Genomic DNA, 18050 nt, shown 5'->3' with positions numbered 1-18050 from the left:
CAAGCCCATTTATCCAAAAGCTCAAAGAAGGAAAGAAAGACGACTACTACATGAAAAATGCCACTTAGGTACATGGAAAAACAGTTCCAAGTTTAAAGGTTACCAATCCTATTTGGTATACTTGAAAGAAACAATAGATGGTTCTTTATATGGAGTACTGCAACTGGGACTCTGTCTAAATATAAAGTTTGTACCTAGAGGCACCATGTTTCAAGATCATTCCCTAAGAGTCAGAAATGGCAACAAAATGAAACTAGTTTTCCATAGGGATTACTCTTATTTTCTGTCTTATTTTCTGCTGTGTGGTGTTTTATTTAGGGTGAGAACTTTCAAGGATGCAACCCGGAATGTCTCTAAACTGGAACATTCCTACAGTCATCAAAACCCTTGCTACTATTTTACGTAAACAATCCACATATCACATTTTTTTAAATGAAAAGGACAATACTCATAAGCCACTAGGAGGACACTCCTAGTGAATCTCCCCATTTAAAATATCAAAGCATGATATAAACAATGTCATGTCTTTCATCAGAAGATCCATACAACTGGCTGGAAGTAGAACCCCTGGGGGAACCTTCAGGCATAGAATATAGGAAAAGCAGAAAATGGATGACCCAGAAGTTGCAAAAAAGAAAAAAAGGGGGGGGAAAAAGCACACAATGGACATAATATTCTGCTTTTTTAGAGTAAAAACAGCACAATTGATATTAAAAAATCAACTTTAAATATGCATGCCTGAGTTACTATCTCAGACTTAATTTACAGGATTAACTCTAATGTCCATGAATCCTTCCCTTTTGAAACAGCAAAGCTAAGAATTGTCATGTTTTCACCATGACGACCTTTATGATGTGTAGAGCCTTCTGGAACTTGATGTGAGGGGTAGCAACCACAACCAGTTCAGTTCTGTTTCAGAAAGTCTCCTGACTTTCTATGCTGTGCCAGGCCTTAGGTGTATTAGGAGCACAGGGCCTGGCAAAGAGGTCAGGTTAACTCTACAAAGACCCCAAGAAATCAGTCATTTAAATCTACACTGCTACCCATCAAAAGTAAGAATATAACACCTGTCAAACTTTTACTTACACTTCCGGCCCAAAGTTCTGGTGATACCTCTGCAAGTTTATAGTAGACAAATACAGGGTCACCTTTTTTAAAATTTACAAAACGACAATCTGGTCCTGTGAAATCTTCAACAGCTTCACCTCGATACATTAACACTGTATATAAACATTGAAAAAAGAAAAAAACAAACATTAGGATTTGATTTTTCACAGTCCATATTGACTCATCAGGAAATATGAATCCCACTATGAACAAAAATCAAGTTTTTCCAGTACTCTCTGGAATCACTTTTAATTCACCTGCTCAAAGTATCTAAAATCCTTAGAGATTTTATTGCTATAAAATACAATATTCCCTGCAATTAGACGAGGGAAAAGGAAGCTTCTCTATTTTTCTCTGTGCTGAGAAATAAAAAGCAAAGTGGCTACCACCAACCATAGCTGGTTTCAGTGAAACTCTTGGTTCTTGCAGGCCTCCTCAATTTTTTTCTGTTTCATAATCATAGAAAGCTTCATTTTGCAAATATGTAAATCCAAGTGTAGACATGGACAGGCTTAAGTATGGCTTCATGCAGAGGTAATAGGGAAGAGGTTAGAATATCCAGGAACCCCCAAGGGGTTAATTAACTTGAACTAACTGCTAAAAGACATTACCTTTAAGTGGCTGCAAGTGCTACCATGCAGCCGTAAACACTGTCAATTTCATTTGCAGCAGAGTTGCTGTCTCTGGGTTCAGGATCTGGGTAAATAACCAGGAAATATGTTTTCTCTGAGCAAATATTGTTGACTATATCCAACATTAAGATTGTTTCAAAACATCCTCATTAGTATTTTTTTTTAATAAACAAAATCAAAAGTGGGTATCCTATCTGACAAGGAACAAGTTTAACCACGAGAAAAGGTCAGGCAATACCTTCATGCTTAAAATGCAGGACTAGGATCACAATTGATCTAGAAACTGGTAGAAGCAACATTTTTCTTTTGGTTGACCAAATAGACAGTTTCTGATTTAAGATGAAATGGACAATAGATGTATGTAAAAAGCACAAAGAAATGGAAATAACACTTTTTCTAAAAGCCAATTAGCAGTAAAATACACGAGAATGTTTGTTTTATAAAAATATATGTCTGAGGAACAAACACAGATTTGGAGAGGGTAACTTGTTTTTTTGAAGCTAAAATAGGACTATTTTCAGAACTGTCAGCATCCTAATTCATATGTAATTAAGAGGCCAAGTTGAAGGTGAGAGACACTTTAAGGTGGGGAATTTTCATCACAAGTGGAAATGGCAATGTTTCTCTTGTTCCCCCTTAGGTCATAGAGGATTTATAAATCAGTAATATATTAGGTGACAACATAATGCATACTATGGAGCACCTATTTAGTTCTTTTTTTTTTTGGAGCACTTATTTGGAAGGCACACAAGGACACCTTACATACACACCTCACTACTTCCTACAATGCAACACAGACCCACCTGTTGTTTTTGGTCACATCTGTTTGGACACAGGCCATTTCTCAAGTTATGTTACCCCACTGAACCTAACCAACACCATATCTTAGTACTGACGAAGCATCAGTGATGAAATTGTCCAGGTATCCCACGTAGGATAGCGCTCAATAGCAAAGAATAGCAAAAATGAAAGAAAATATCATGGCAGCTGCTTTGCTTCTCTGAGTGTTTATTTATTCCAGCCTTAGGGTTACCTCTAGGAACTTCTTAACATATATTGGAGACATCTTTTTTCTTTATTGGAGTGGAACAAACAATTCAAATTACAAAATTTGGTTTTGGTAACACCAATTTAGACATAAAGAGCTCAATGGTAAACTTCTTGGCCTTTTTAGCATGAATATTTTAAAATATGTACTGCTTACAATTTATGGACAACACGGTCATCAAGTTGCAAGGTTACTAGAAACCAAGCGGGAGTCCATAAGAAGTATTCTGGGCCAGTAAATATATAGAGGAAAGAGGTTCCAACAACACTAGTGACTGAGTCTAAAACTGAATTGGCTTATAAAAATCTTGGAGTATTTATTATTGTTATTGCAACAAACCTCTTCATCTGAATCTGAATGGCTACATCCTCCCCACTGCCCACCTCCAATCCAGGAATTCTGTCCGCTTCCTGCGCACAGAAGAGGCTGCAGTTCCCAGGTGGCTGGTGCAGATCCTTGGCCTCTTTCAAAAGCAAAATATTATTGGCCCACCTGCTACCCTACCTCAAATATGAAGGGAGGCTTCTATGCACAGAAATGACAGGATTGAAGCAGAGTCGGGGCCGAGACCTCAGAACACATTGCGTGCCTGGACTCGGTGCTCTTCCCAAGCCTAAACTCTAGTCCCTGTTAAAAGGCAAAACCAGCCTTTTAACGATGCAAAAGGACGAAGGGGCCAGTGAGCCTTTCCCAAGGAGCCCCACCATCAACCTGCCGCAGGAATTAGGGCCACCGAGCCCTGGAGAGCATCTGCCCTGATACTGCACCGGCCCAGGTCCCTGTAGAGGGGGCAGAAAAGCGCTCTGCTACAGCGTGGGCACAACCCCATCACCTACTGAGATCCTAGGCGAATCCTGGAAGGGAATAAACTGAGAGCTGTCCCTGGGGAATCGTGTTTCCCACCCCCCCCCCGTCTCAGTCAGTAGAGAAAAATAAAACGCTGGCATCAAGTGGGAGTCGAAGCCCCCCACAACCCGAGCGGGCTGGCTGGGGCGCCAGCAGAGCCAGAGGGGACACAAGCAGGGTCCCGAGGCTCTGTCACTCCTGCTCCCCACCCGTCATCCTGCGACCCCCTCACCCAGCCCTCGGGGCTGGGGACCGGGAGATCGGAGCCCCATGCGGCCCCAAAGAGCCACAGTGGAGACCCTGGGTTGCCCGCCCGCCTGCGCACTCACTGCTGCATTTGTCGTCTGCACAGAGTTTGTGTTTCGACCAGCGCTGGCCGGTGTTCGGGTCCGGTTGGCCTGGCACTCGCCAGTTCGGCCGCAGCACGAACAGCCAGAAGAGCACCATGAACAGCCAGAAGACCAGCACCTGCGCCACAGCCATGTTGTGGTCACCTGGGTGAGCCGGTGAAGTAGGCTTCGGCGGGTGTCTGTGGGCGCGTAGGAGGTAGGGCTCAGGGGGCGTGTGGGTAGCCAAGCGCAGAGGGGTGGCACCCGGGAAGGCTTAAGCCTTTCCCGGGTGACACTTCAGCAGGGATATCTGGGGGTTGATCCACAGACTCTACTGGAGAATGCACAGAGCTGGAGCTCCGTCCTTCTCTAGTCCAGACCTTCTCCTCGACTGAAGACCTTCTCCTCTAGTTGCTGCCTTGGCAACTAGGACTCTCCTTCTCGTCCAATCACCTGCCTTTGCTTCTGTGCCCTCACAAGCGACCCTCCACATGATTCTAGTCATCACCCACCCATCCCCCCCCCTGCCAACTGGTCCTTTCTGGCTTTCCTCAACGTCTCATTTCTGGTTCATCCTGAACTAGCCCACTCCACCATCACTCCCATCCCCCATTCCTGGTCTGGTACCTCCTTTTCTGAACTACCAAATCCCACCCCTGACTTGTCACAGCTAGTCTATGGTTCCAGGCTCCCTCCCCTTCAAACTCCTAGAGGTTCCTTGAAGCCCCACCCCAAGATCCCTCTGATTAGGAAAGGGGAAGGTGAATGGAACTGTGAGTGAGGGTGTAAACTGGAGACAGTGGCCTGCTTTCTTTTAAGGCGGGGACAGGTGGGGGCAGAGAGATGGACATTAGTCTTCAGGCTAAGATCTTGAGATTCTTATCTTTATCCGTAAGGGAAGAAATTATTTAATTCAAAAGCATATTTTTAACTCTCATTTTGTGCTACCATTCATGCCAGATGCTGGACAAAGCCCTAGCATGGTGTGGGAATGGGTGAAAATCAAAAGACAAGATATCTGATCCTGGTCCAAAAAAGTCCACAACTTAGTGGGAACCAACTGACAAAACCGATTGTCAGAGAAGAAAGCTAGTAGCTAACATTTCTTGAATGCTTTCTTTATGTCCAGTTGTTATTCTGAAGGTTTTATACATATCAATTCATTTAATTTTCATAACAATAGTACCTTACAGTAGTAGTAGGTCCTATTCCAATCCTTATTTTAGAGTAAATTGAGGCAGTCACACATCCAGTGAGCAATGGAGCTAAGTATCAAGCCCAAGGAGTAGACTCCTTTTCATCACAACCTATCAACTAACAAGCAATTGTACTTTCTGACAAGAGGAGCAAAATCTGATTTAAATCATAATATAGCTGAATTACTGATATGTACAGTTAAGGGGGGAAAGGCACAAGCTAGCCAGCCCAAGGAAGAGTGTCTGCAATGCTCCCATCCTGGGTGGAGCCATTCTCGTTTGTCTGTGACCAAGGGCTTGTTACTATAGTCTCTGCTAAAGTTATTCATCAACCTCCAACAATGAACCCATCAGTTGTTTCTCCAAATTAACTGAATCTTTAAAACTTAGAGAAAAGAATGTAGTCCACCATGTTCATAATGTTAAATAAAGAAAACGATGGGAAAAAAAGGTGTGCACAAACATTTGTCTACAGGGCCATGAGAGGTCCCCGTTGGTCCAGTGTACTTCTGCGCTTTCTGGAGAACCAGTGGATCATACAGAGAAACTGTCTATCTGAGTCATTCTTCATTTCTTTTCTACCATGTATTTATTATGTTATAAAATGTATCTAGTAGGCATCTCTAACAACATGTTGAAAACTGAACTCATTTTTCTCTCAAAATCTGCTTTCAGTCTTCCCTATCTCAGAAATAAGAATGACAATTTAATTCCCATTATCCAGGTGCTCAAAGCCCAAAACTTACAAACCACCTTTGATCTCTTTTCTCTCACATTCCAACTCCAGTCCATTAGACAATATATATTTTTTTTTAATCGTGGTATTTGGGATGACCATTTTTTAATTTTTTTTTTACATTTTTGTTTAAATTATCTTAAATTACCTATCACTGTTATCTTTATGAAAGGGGTAAAAACTATTAAGTTATTTATATTGTCCATTACAGATTTCCCAGAGTCTATTTGATCACCTATCTTACTCTCCATATTTCAAGAACATTTAGGTAATTTCCTAAAGCCACCAACAAGCTGGTAACATAGTCACAGACTTTCTGACAGCTAAGTTGGGGGTCTCACTATGTTCCTACTGGGTTATTTGCACTCGTTTGTTTTAGGCTTTCTAATGGTGGTGTTTGGTTGGTTTTTTTTTTCTTTTTTTTTTTATTGGTTGTTCACAACATTACAAAGCTCTTGACATATCATACTTCGAAAAATAGTTTCAAGTGAGTTATGAACTCCCATTTTTACCCCAAATACAGGTTGCAGAATCACATAGGTTACACATTCACATTTTTACATAATGCCATACTAGTGACTGATGTATTCTGCTACCTTTCCTATCCTCTATTATCCCCCTCCCCCCCATATTTTCTTTCTATCCCATCTACTGTAATTCATTTCTCTCCTTATTTTTCTTCCAATTCCCCTCACAACCTCTTTTATGTAGTTTTTTATAACAATGAGATTCTCTTTCCATTTCCATGCAATTCCACTTTTCTCTCTCTTTCCCTCCCATCTCGTGCCTCTGTTTAATGTCAATCTTTTCTTCCTGCTCTTCCTCCCTACTCTATTCTTAGTTGCTCTCATTATATCAAAGAAGACATTTGGTATTTGTTTTTTAGGGATTGGCTAGCTTCACTGAGCATAATCTGCTCTAATGCCATCCATTTCCCTGCAAATTCCATGATTTTGTCATTTTTTAGTGCTGTGTAATACTCCATAGTGTATAAATGTCACATTTTTTTAATCCATTCATCCATTGAAGGGCATCTGGGTTGGTTCCACAGTCTAGCTATTGTGAATTGTGCTGCTATGAACATCGATGTGGCAGTATCCCTGTAGTACGCTCTTTTAAGGTCTTCAGGGAATAGACCAAGAAGGGCAATAACTGGGTCAAATGGTGGTTCCATTCCTAGCTTTCCCAGGAATCTCCATACTGCTTTCCAAATTGGCCGAACCAATTTGCAATCCCACCAGCAATGTATAAGAGTACCCTTTTCCCCACATCCTCGCCAGCACTTGTTATTATTTGACTTCATAATGGCTGCCAATCTTACTGGAGTGAGATGGTATCTTAGGGTAGTTTTGATTTGCATTTCTCTGACTGCTAGAGATGGTGAGCATTTTTTCATGTATCTGTTGATTGATTGTATGTCCTCCTCTGAGAAGTGTCTGTTCAGGTCCTTGGCCCATTTGTTGATTGGGTTATTTGTTGTCTTATTGTCTAATTTTTTGAGTTCTTTGTAAACTCTGGATATTAAGGCTCTATCTGAAGTGTGGGGGGTAAAAATTTGTTCCCATGATGGAGGCTCCCGATTTACTTCTCTTATTGTTTCTCTTGCTGTGAAAAAACTATTTAGTTTAAGTAAGTCCCATTTGTTGATTCTTGCTATTAACTCTTGTGCTATGGGTGTCCTGTTAAGGAATTTGGAGCCTGATCCCACAATATGTAGATCGTAGCCAACTTTCTCTTCTATCATACGCAGAGTCTCTGATTTGATATCAAGGTCCTTGATCCATTTTGAGTTAATTTTTGTGCATGGTGAGAGGAGGGGATTCAGTTTCATTTTGTTGCATATGGATTTCCAGTTTTCCCAACACCATTTGTTGAAAATGCTATCCTTCCTCCATTGCATGCTTTTAGCCCCTTTATCGAATATAAGATAGTTGTAACTTTGTGGATTAGTCTCTGTATCCTCTATTCTGTACCATTGGTCTACCCGCCTGTTTTGGTACCAGTACCATGCTGTTTTTGTTACTATTGCTCTGTAGTATAGTTTGAAATCTGGTATTGCTATACCACCTGATTCACACTTCCTGCTTAGAATTGCTTTTGCTATTCTGGGTCTTTTATTTTTCCATATGAATTTCATGATTGCTTTATCTATTTCTACAAGCAATGCCATTGGAATTTTGATTGGCATTGCATTAAACCTATAGAGGACTTTTGGTAATATCGCCATTTTTATGATGTTAGTTCTGCCTATCCATGAACAGGGTATATCTTTCCATCTTCTAAGATCTTCTTCTACTTCTCTTTTTAGGGATCTGTAGTTTTCATTGTATAAATCTTTCACCTCTTCTGTTAGGTTGATTCCCAAGTATTTTATTTTTTTTGAGGATATTGTGAATGGAGTGGTTTTCCTTATTTCCATTTCAGAGGTTTTGTTGCTGATATACAGAAATGCCTTTGATTTGTGCGTGTTGATTTTATATCCTGCCACTTTGCTGAATTCATTTATTAGTTCTAGTAGTTTTTTTGTAGACCATTTTGGGTCTTCTAGGTATAGAATCATGTCATCTGCAAATAGTGATAATTTAAGTTCTTCCTTTCCAATTTTTATGCCTTTAATTTCTTTCGTTTGTCTAATTGCTCTGGCCAGTGTTTCGAGAACTATATTGAATAGAAGTGGTGATAGAGGGCATCCCTGTCTTGTTCCTGATTTTAAGGGGAATGCCTTCAATTTTTCTCCATTCAGAATGATGCTAGCCTGGGGCTTAGTGTAAATAGCTTTTACAATATCAAGGTAAGTTCCTGTTATCCCTAGTTTTTCTAATGTTTTGAACATAAAGGGATGCTGTACTTTGTCGAATGCTTTTTCTGCGTCTATCGAGATGATCATATGGTTCTTATCTTTAAGTCTATTGATATGGTGAATTACATTTATTGATTTCCGTATATTGAACCATCCCTGCATCCCAGGGATGAATCCTACTTGATCATGGTGCACAATTTTTTTGATGTGTCTTTGTATCCGATTCGCCAGAATTTTATTGAGGATTTTTGCATCTAGGTTCATCAGAGATATTGGTCTGTAGTTTTCTTTCTTTGCTGTGTCTTTGTCTGGTTTCGGAATCAATGTGATGTTGGCCTCATAGAATGAATTTGGAAGGACTCCCTCTTTTTCTATTTCCTGGAATAACTTGAAAAGTATTGGTATTAATTCTTCTTTAAAGGTTTTGTAAAACTCCGCTGTATACCCATCCGGTCCTGGGCTTTTCTTGGTTGGTAGTCTTTTGATTACTTCTTCAATTTCATCCATTGATATTGGTCTGTTCAAATCGTGTGTGTCCTCCTGACTCAGTCTGGGCAAATCATATGTCCTAAGAAATTTATCGATGTCTTCACTACCTTCTATTTTATTGGAATATAGGTTTTCAAAATAGTTTCTAATTGTCTTCTGTATTTCTGTGGCGTCTGTTGTGATATTGCCTTTTTCATCCCTTATGTTAGTAATTTGAGTTCTCTCTCTTCTTCTTGTTACTATAGTTCTCTCTCTTCTTGTTACTATAGTTCTCTCTCTTCTTCTTGTTACTATAGTCTCTGCTAAGGTTATTCATCAACCTCCAACAATGAACCCATCAGTTGTTTCTCCAAATTAACTGAATCTTTAAAACTTAGAAAAAAGAATGTAGTCCACCATGTTCATAATGTTAAATAAAGAAAACGATGGGAAAAAAAGGTGTGCACAAACATTTGTCTACAGGGGCCATGAGAGGTCCCCGTTGGTCCAGTGTACTTCTGCGCTTTCTGGAGAACCAGTGGATCATACAGAGAAACTGTCTATCTGAGTCATTCTTCATTTCTTTTCTACCATGTATTTATTATGTTATAAAATGTATCTAGTAGGCATCTCTAACAACATGTTGAAAACTGAACTCATTTTTCTCTCAAAATCTGCTTTCAGTCTTCCCTATCTCAGAAATAAGAATGACAATTTAATTCCCATTATCTAGGTGCTCAAAGCCCAAAACTTACAAACCACCTTTGATCTCTTTTCTCTCACATTCCAACTCCAGTCCATTAGACAATATTATGTCTTTATTTTTATAATTTTATTGAGATATAGTTGACCTACAATAAATTGCACATTTAAGGTGTACGATTTGATAAGTTTTGACATGAATATACCCATGAGACTATCACCAAAATCAAAAAAGTATTTCATCCTTCTTTGTAATCCCTCCCCTCTCCTTTTCTGGGCTGTCTCCAAACATCTCCTGTCATCATAGATTGTTTTGCATTTTCTAGAATTTGATATAAATTATAAAGCATTTTATTTATTTATTTTTCTGACTTCCTTCTTTCCAAATAAGCAGTTGAAACATGCCCAGAATCTGACCACTCCTCTGCATCTGCTAAGCCAATATACAGGCCAAACCCACATCATAAGTCACCTGAATGATTCCCATAGCCTTCTTCTGTCCTTGCTTCTGCCCTCATTTTCCCCAGTATCTATTGTCCTGATGGCAACTAGAGTGATATTCTTAAATATAAATTTGATTGTGTCTCTCTGCTCAAAATCTTCCTATAGCTTCCCATTTCCAAATAAAAGGCAATGACTTTAGCCAGGCCTGGTCGTACTCATCTGTAATCCCAGCAGCTCAGGAGGCTGTCAGGAGGATCCTGAGTTCAAAGCCAGCCTCAGAAATGTAGTGAGTCCCTAAGAAACTCAGTGAGACCCTATCTCTAAATAAAATATTTTAAAAAGGACTGTGGGTGTTGCTCAGTGTTTAAGTGCCCCTGGGGGTTCAATCTCTGGTATCAGGAAAAAAAAAAGCCATGACTTTATTATGGATTTCCCTGCCTTATTATGGACTGTTCTTATTCAATGTGACTCCCCTCATCCTTTTCTCCCCATTTCCTAACATTCTTCTCTAGTCTGTTAGTTCCATTTAAATACACCAATCCCACCCCTGCTTCAGAGCATTTATACTTGCAACTTTGCCTCAACCTTAACTGCCCAAATCATCTAACTAGCTAACTAGTTATCACTTTATCATGTCTCTGTAACAGTGGCATTTCATGTGATAAAGACTTTTCCTGGCCATCCTACACAAAATAGAGCCTCTTGTCATGACTATCAAGCCCATTACCCTGCCTTTCTTTCTCTTCAGACTTGCCTTACCACTTTAGACTTCTCTTACCACTTGCCTTACATTTGTTTATCTACTTGAATGCTCTGACCCAACCTCCAACACAATTTCCAACAGGAGCAGGAAATTAGTTGTTTTGTTCACTACTGTTACATCAGTGACTAGGGAAATGCCTAGAATGTATGAGAGAGTTAACAAATGATTTGTTGGATAAACTCATGGTTCCAATAATATTATAAATATACTACACTATTAACCTAAACACATATATTAACTATTAAGACCCCATATATAAATAGTACTGAGAGGAAATAAGCTATGAGAACAAGGCATTTAAGGTCCACCTCTCAGCAGCATGCATCCTCAACTCCAGGAATGTACCCCTGAATGTGTTTGTTGAATAAAAACATACTTGTGTGGAGAGTAGTTGTTTGGTTACATGATACTGGAATATTTAAGTAGATCTTTTAAAACTAGTTTTATTTTTTTCTTATTTTTCTTATTATAGAATATGGTATGTTGTAGATTTTTTCTTATTGTAGAATAGAAATTAATGATAATTCATTGGTGGAAAAATCAGAAGAGCAAAATGATCTAATTGCATATTACCTTCTTGATATTTACTTTGACTCATAATCAGATATACTTTTATATGCATAGTCAGTGCTTCCAGTTACTGAAGAACTAGCTGCTTAGTTTGTAGAGTTTTCAATATTTTGATTTATCAGTATTATTTTTTAAACTTATTGCCTTAAAGACATATTAACTAGTCTGGTGGATAATGAGAAGAAAATTTCTCAACTGGCCACAATAAAGTAGTGGTGGTTCTTTCTACCAGGATACATACAATTAGTGGATGAATCCGCATTCACTTTTACTCATAGCATTTAAATATGTGGCATTGATGTTTAACATGTTTAATATAAGGTTATATTAAAAACCTTCAGAAAAGGTACAGGATAGAATGCGGTGGTGATTGTTGGCATGGAGATAAATAATCTCAAGTGAATTATTCTTTAATACCTCAAAGGGAATTCTTACGGGGTAAGGGTTGAGTAATTGTTAAAGGTAAATGTGACCAGTTTGGGTGGAGGGGACATAAAATTCTAAGATATGAAGGGTTCCTAATGTCAGAGTACAATCTAAATGAGACAAAAACATATCTGAAACAAATAATTGGCAGCATAATAACATATACCATTGGAAATTTGTGAAGGCACTTGCCTAGGAGCATTCAGTAGGCCTACCGCTGCTGTTACCAGGAAGAACCTCATCTATTGTAAATGATGTGCCAGAGAATAGTGTTAAACATTTATGGAAGACTAAATCTCTCCAAGAGGGGCAACAGATTTACCCTCGCATATGAAACATTGGAAAAAAAAGTGGACAAAATACAAACAACAGTTCTCAGATATTAGATAATAAGCAGCATAAGAGTGACCTCTAAGATAAAGTTAGGCATGAGAGATGAGTGCTAGGATTATCCCAATTTACTCCCTGGAAAGAATTTTTCAGGCCACATCCAGAGAAGGAAAACTCAAATAGAAAATCTCCTGAGTTGAAGAGATGGATTTTAAAGTCTGAAGAGACCGACACAGCTAGAAGTCCCAGAGCAGAATAAAAGAGAGAGTAGAGAACTGCAGAGGGAGGGAGAGTGTGTACATGCACTAGCTCTCTAGACATCTATGGAGGGTTCCCCTGAAGTCTGCGGCTATGTAACAATGGGCTCACATGTAAGGCCAGAGAAAGAACTTTCAGAAAGGAACAGAATGGAAGGTGGTGGTGATTGTTGGCATGCAGATCAATTTTTGTAATCACCAGCTAGAATGGAAAATCTATAATAAAAGGGCATCAAGTAACATAGTCAGTAAAAGGGACAAAATAGCCCAAGATTGAAGGTAACTCCTGTCTAGAAGAATCTTAAAAAGATAAAAATGTTTCCAAGATAGTTCAGAAAAAAGCTGTACACAGCTCAAGAATATTTAAAAGAATACAAAATGTTTCCAAGATAGTTCAGCAAAAAGCTGTACACAGCTCAAGAATATTTAAAAGAATACAAAATGTTTCCAAGATAGTTCAGCAAAAAGCTGTACACAGCTCAAGAATATTTAAAAGAATACAAAATATCCAGTACTGAACAAGGTAAATTTACAATGTTTGGAATCCAATAAAAATGTATGAGGCATACAAAGAGCGAGGAAAATATAACCCATGTTGAAAAGAAAATTAATAAAAATGATCATTAATTACACTGTGATAGAGTTATTATACAAGGACATTAATAGAGTTGTATACCATATGTTCAAGATGCTATGGAAAAGCATAAGCATGTAAAGGAGAAAAAGAAGATATAAAAATGTCTGAATTAGATAAAACAGATAAAATTAGATAAAATCAGATAAAACAATGGCTAAGGTGAAAATTACACTGAATGAGATTAACAGCAGATTCAACATTGAAGAAGTCAATATCAGCAAACTGAATATGCAGTGATAAAGACTCCAAAATCAAACACGGAGAATGAGACTGAACTGAACAAAGCATCAGTATGCACAGCTTCAACCAGTCCAATATATATGTTATGGTAGTTCCTAAAAGAGGTGGGAAAAAAACATTTGAAGAAATAATAAATAAAAATGTTCTATATCTGATGAACACTCAGATTCAAAAAGCTCAATGAATAAGAAAAATGATAAAGATGACACAAATTTACACTAAATGCTTAAAACCAGTGCTAAGAAAAAAATTGAAAAGCATCTACAGAAAACAGATACCATTATGTACAAAAGAGTGAAAGTAAAATGTCAAAATTCATTCAAGAACCATGCAAACCAGAAAACAGTACATCAACATTTTCAAGTTCTGAAAGAAAAAAATAAAACTGATATCCTAGAATTGCATTCCAAATGAAAATATTATTTCAACATTATATAGTCTTTAATGCAAAAGAATTAAGTTAAGCCCTACCCCACATAAAAATTACCTCAAAATGGACCACAGACATAAATGTAAGAATTCAAAATGGACAACACATATATATGTAAGAACCAAAACTAAATGTAAGAAAGCATAGGTAAATCTTGGGGTAGACAATGACTTTGTATTTAAGACACCAAAGGCCCAAGCACCAAAAGAAAAAAATACTAAAGTAATGAACTTCATCAAATTTAAAACTTTTAAAGGCTACCATCGAAGAAAGTGAAAATACAATCATAGAAGAAAACATTTACAATTCATGTAGTTAGAATATATATAACTACCTAGAATATACAAGCAATTCTTATTGTTCAATATGAAAAGACAAATGGCAAGAAATTAGAATAGACATTTCTCCAAAGAAAATATGCAAAAGCAAATAAGCAAATGAAAGGATACCCAGCACCATTAGGGAAATGTACAACCTCAGTGAGATACTACTTCACATCTATCAAGATGGTTATAATCAAAAAGATAATAATAAGTTGGCAAGGATGTGGATCAATGGGAGCCCTCACACACTACTGGTAGGAATAGACTACAGACCTAAATGTAGCAGCTAAACCTATACAACTTCTGGAAGAAAATATAAAAAGCTGCTTGGCAGAGGCTTTTAAAACTAACTAGCTCTCTCTGCCTCATGCTCTCTTTTTTCCTCTCCTCAAAAACTTTGTCTCATGCTGGGCGTGGTGGTGCATACCTGTAATACCAGTGGCTCAAAAGGCTGAGGCAGGGGGATTGCAAGTTCAAAGCCAGCCTCAGGAAAAGTGAGGCACTAAGCAACTCAGTGAGACCCTGTCTCTAAATAAAGGGATGTGGCTCAGTGGTGGTATGACCCTGAGTTCAATCCCCAGTACCAAAAACAACAACAACAACAAACTTTGTCTATTGTATATTCATTGTTATGGAAATGGAAAGGTAAGCTGACAGACTAGGAAAATGTACTGGCAAAACATATCTCTCTCAAGAGAATGATATCTAGGATATACAAATGATTCTTACAACTTATTAATAAGAAAAATCACCCAATTTGAAAAGATGGGCAGAAGACTTTTTTTCTTCACCAAAGTAGACACAAATATGGTGAATGTGCACATGAAAGGATATCCAACATAAGTTGAAATGTAAATCAAAACTGCAATGTTATTACACATACAGTAGGATGGACAAAATTTAAGACTCATCATAACAAATGTTGACAAAGATGAAGACTATGGTATCTCTCTTAGAACTGCAGACTATAACATGTAGTATAAACAATGGCACAAACTGTTAGAAAACTGTTTGGCAGTTGCTTTACAAATTAAATCAAATCTGTTGAGATATTTACTCCAGAGAAATAAAAGCATACATCCACACTGAGACTTGTGCACAACTATTCATGGTGGTTTTATTTGTAATAGTCAAAAAATCCCCAATATTGGACTGTGGGAACATGTCTGTCTTACATGCCTCAGAACCCTTATACTCATATTAACCATATAATAGACATTTGATTACTATTACATGAATGTAGAGATTGATTTTTTTACTGTTAATAGAGCTTCTCTTTTATTAAATATAACAGACAAAAGAAAATCACGTATAGCACAATGAATTATCACAAAGTAACATATCCACTGAACCCTAACCCAGGTCAAGAAATTGGACATCAAATGCACTTTCATGAGCCCTTTCTCATTGCTCCCCGAATTATTCCCTCTGCTCCCCCAGAGTTAGGCACTATTTTAACTTCTAATAACAAGGATTAGTTTTGCCTGTTTTGTTACTTTATACAGTGTAATCATACACATGTGTTCTTTGGCATGTGGCTTTTTTAGCTCCATATGTATTTTTATAAGATTTTTCCAAGTTGTTGAATGTGAATGTACTTCTTATTTTCATTGCTTAATAATTTTCCACTGTATAAATATAACCTGGTTTACTTAAAAAAAATCCCCAATGTATATCAATAGGAAAATAGATAATAAATTTTGGAAACATACTTAGCAAGAATAAAGAACTATTGATAATAGCAAAAACAGGGAGATTCTGAATGAAATAAACTAGACAAAAAGTAATATGTATTGAAAATTCTTTTTTTTTTTGTACTCCCTAGTACAAATATCCAGGGGTGCTCTACTGCTGAGCTACATCCCCAGCCCTTTTTATTTTATTTATTCATTTATTATTAATTTTTTTTTTTTTTGCTATCAGAGATGAAACTCTTGGGAACTAAACCACTGAGCCACATCCCCAGCACTCTTTTGTATTTTATTTAGAGATAGGTCCCAATGAGTTACTCAGGGCCTCGTTAAGTTGCTAAGGTTGGCTTTGAAATCCCAATTCTCCTGTTTCACCATTCTGAGCCACTGGGATTACAGATGTGTGCCACCATGCCCAGTTTAGTTTTTATTTTGAAACAGAGTCTGGCTCAGTTCCCCAAGTTTACCTCAAACTTGCGATCCTCCAGCCTCAGCCTCCTGAATATCTGGGATTACAGACTCTGCCACCACCTTCCAGCAGATTCAGTTATATTTAAAGGTAGAAAGTTATAAACCAGGTGAATCCTAGTAAAGGTCTTAGTAAAAAAAAAATAAAATAATAGCACTATGCTTGGTCACAATATGGTAAGTCAGAAAATGACAAGAAATATCCACTTTCTGTGAGGTTGACCAGAACAGTATCATTTCTCAATGGATTTCAAAGGGTCTCCTTCTTTCTTTCCCCCCCGCCCGCCGCTCACCTTTCCTTCCCTCCTTCCTTCCCTCCGTCTCTCCCTCCCTCCCTCCCTCCCTTCCTTCCTTCCTGAGTTTTGGCGTGTGTGTGTATGTGTGTGTGTGTGTGTACATCATCTTCTGTGCCAATGTAAGAGATTCAGGCAATGGATCAACCTTTACACCTGTGCCGAAGGACCCCAATCTTGGATCTATCTCCAAGGGTGGAGGTGACTCTAGATCCTCATTATAATCTCGAGAATGGGAACTCCTAAATTATAAACAGGTCTTTCTTGGTAACACCAGTTTCCTCCTTGGTAAAAGTTAGTGTAGTGGGAGGGTGGCAAGGGCCCTACCCTGCCACAAAATAAATGCTAAAATGTATTTTGGTACAAATTTTAAACACTAAAGAGTTAAAAGTAAGAGATGAGTCTTGGGATTTGAGCTAGACCTGGATAAGTACATAGGATTCAGATTCTAAAAAGAGAATAAAAGGCAAGTGAATTAAACGGCATAAAAGACTCAGCAGAAAGAAGTATGTTTAAAGGACAGTAAGGACACCTCATTTTGCTAAGAGGAAAGGATTCTATAAAGGATGACATATTTGTGTGCTTAGGTCAGATTATGAAATTCCTTGAAAATCAAGCATAAGGATTTAGACTTAATAGAATAAAAATGCATAAAATATTAGACTTTAAGTAAAGGGATCATATAACTTAAGTGGAATTTAAACAAGTATCTTGTCCTTAAATCCAGGGAAGATGGAGGTTTAGGCTGGGCATAATGAGTAGGGCTGAGGCACTCCCCACAATTAAAAAGTCATGTTGAAGTGTACTGTACTAATGGAAGTGAGTCATATACAAGGCAAGGTTATCTGCCAGCATCTACTGTTTGTCTAGCCCTGACAAATATTATTCCACTTTCAACTGTACAAAGAAAGAAACTCAAACATCTGAAATTGCCACTAATATATGGCATGTATATGAGTTCCTGTTTCTGGTTCTGCCTAATTTACCTTGGCATTCTTTTCACAGAGGTCAAATATTTGGTGTGTTGAAATAAATGCAGAACAGACATTGGGGACTTGTGGCCTGCACATCTCAATTTCCACAGTGCACTGTTGGGCTTTATCCATTTAGTTTTCAGAAATATAAATTACTTCCTTACGAGAACAACAGCAGAAGTAAGGAATACAGCAAAAAGGATTGTAGTCAGAAGTCTAATTGTGTGACTATAGGCAAATCATTAACTTTTCTGAGTCTCAGATATTTCATCTATACAAATATGGGTCAAAGTTAAAATTTTATAATTCATTTTTAAAGAAGAAATAGAGATAATATATG

At 37.9% G+C, this 18050-nt stretch overlaps 1 protein-coding gene across 1 annotated transcript in view; it reads right to left on the bottom strand.

Moving 5' to 3' along the window:
- Positions 1 to 18050, bottom strand: part of LOC144374660 (transport and Golgi organization protein 1 homolog) — a 95914-nt gene that overhangs the window by 46528 nt on the left and 31336 nt on the right. The window contains exon 9 of the mRNA XM_078037408.1: positions 1087 to 1220. Coding sequence (XP_077893534.1) covers positions 1087 to 1220 — 134 coding nt within the window. The remainder of the gene's footprint in view (positions 1 to 1086; positions 1221 to 18050) is intronic.

This window comes from Ictidomys tridecemlineatus, unplaced genomic scaffold (assembly GCF_052094955.1).
Source record: "Ictidomys tridecemlineatus isolate mIctTri1 unplaced genomic scaffold, mIctTri1.hap1 Scaffold_81, whole genome shotgun sequence".
NCBI classification, from domain to species: Eukaryota; Metazoa; Chordata; class Mammalia; order Rodentia; family Sciuridae; genus Ictidomys; species Ictidomys tridecemlineatus.
The sequence above is the reverse complement of the archived record's forward strand: the minus strand, read 5'-3'. Positions and strand labels throughout refer to the sequence as shown.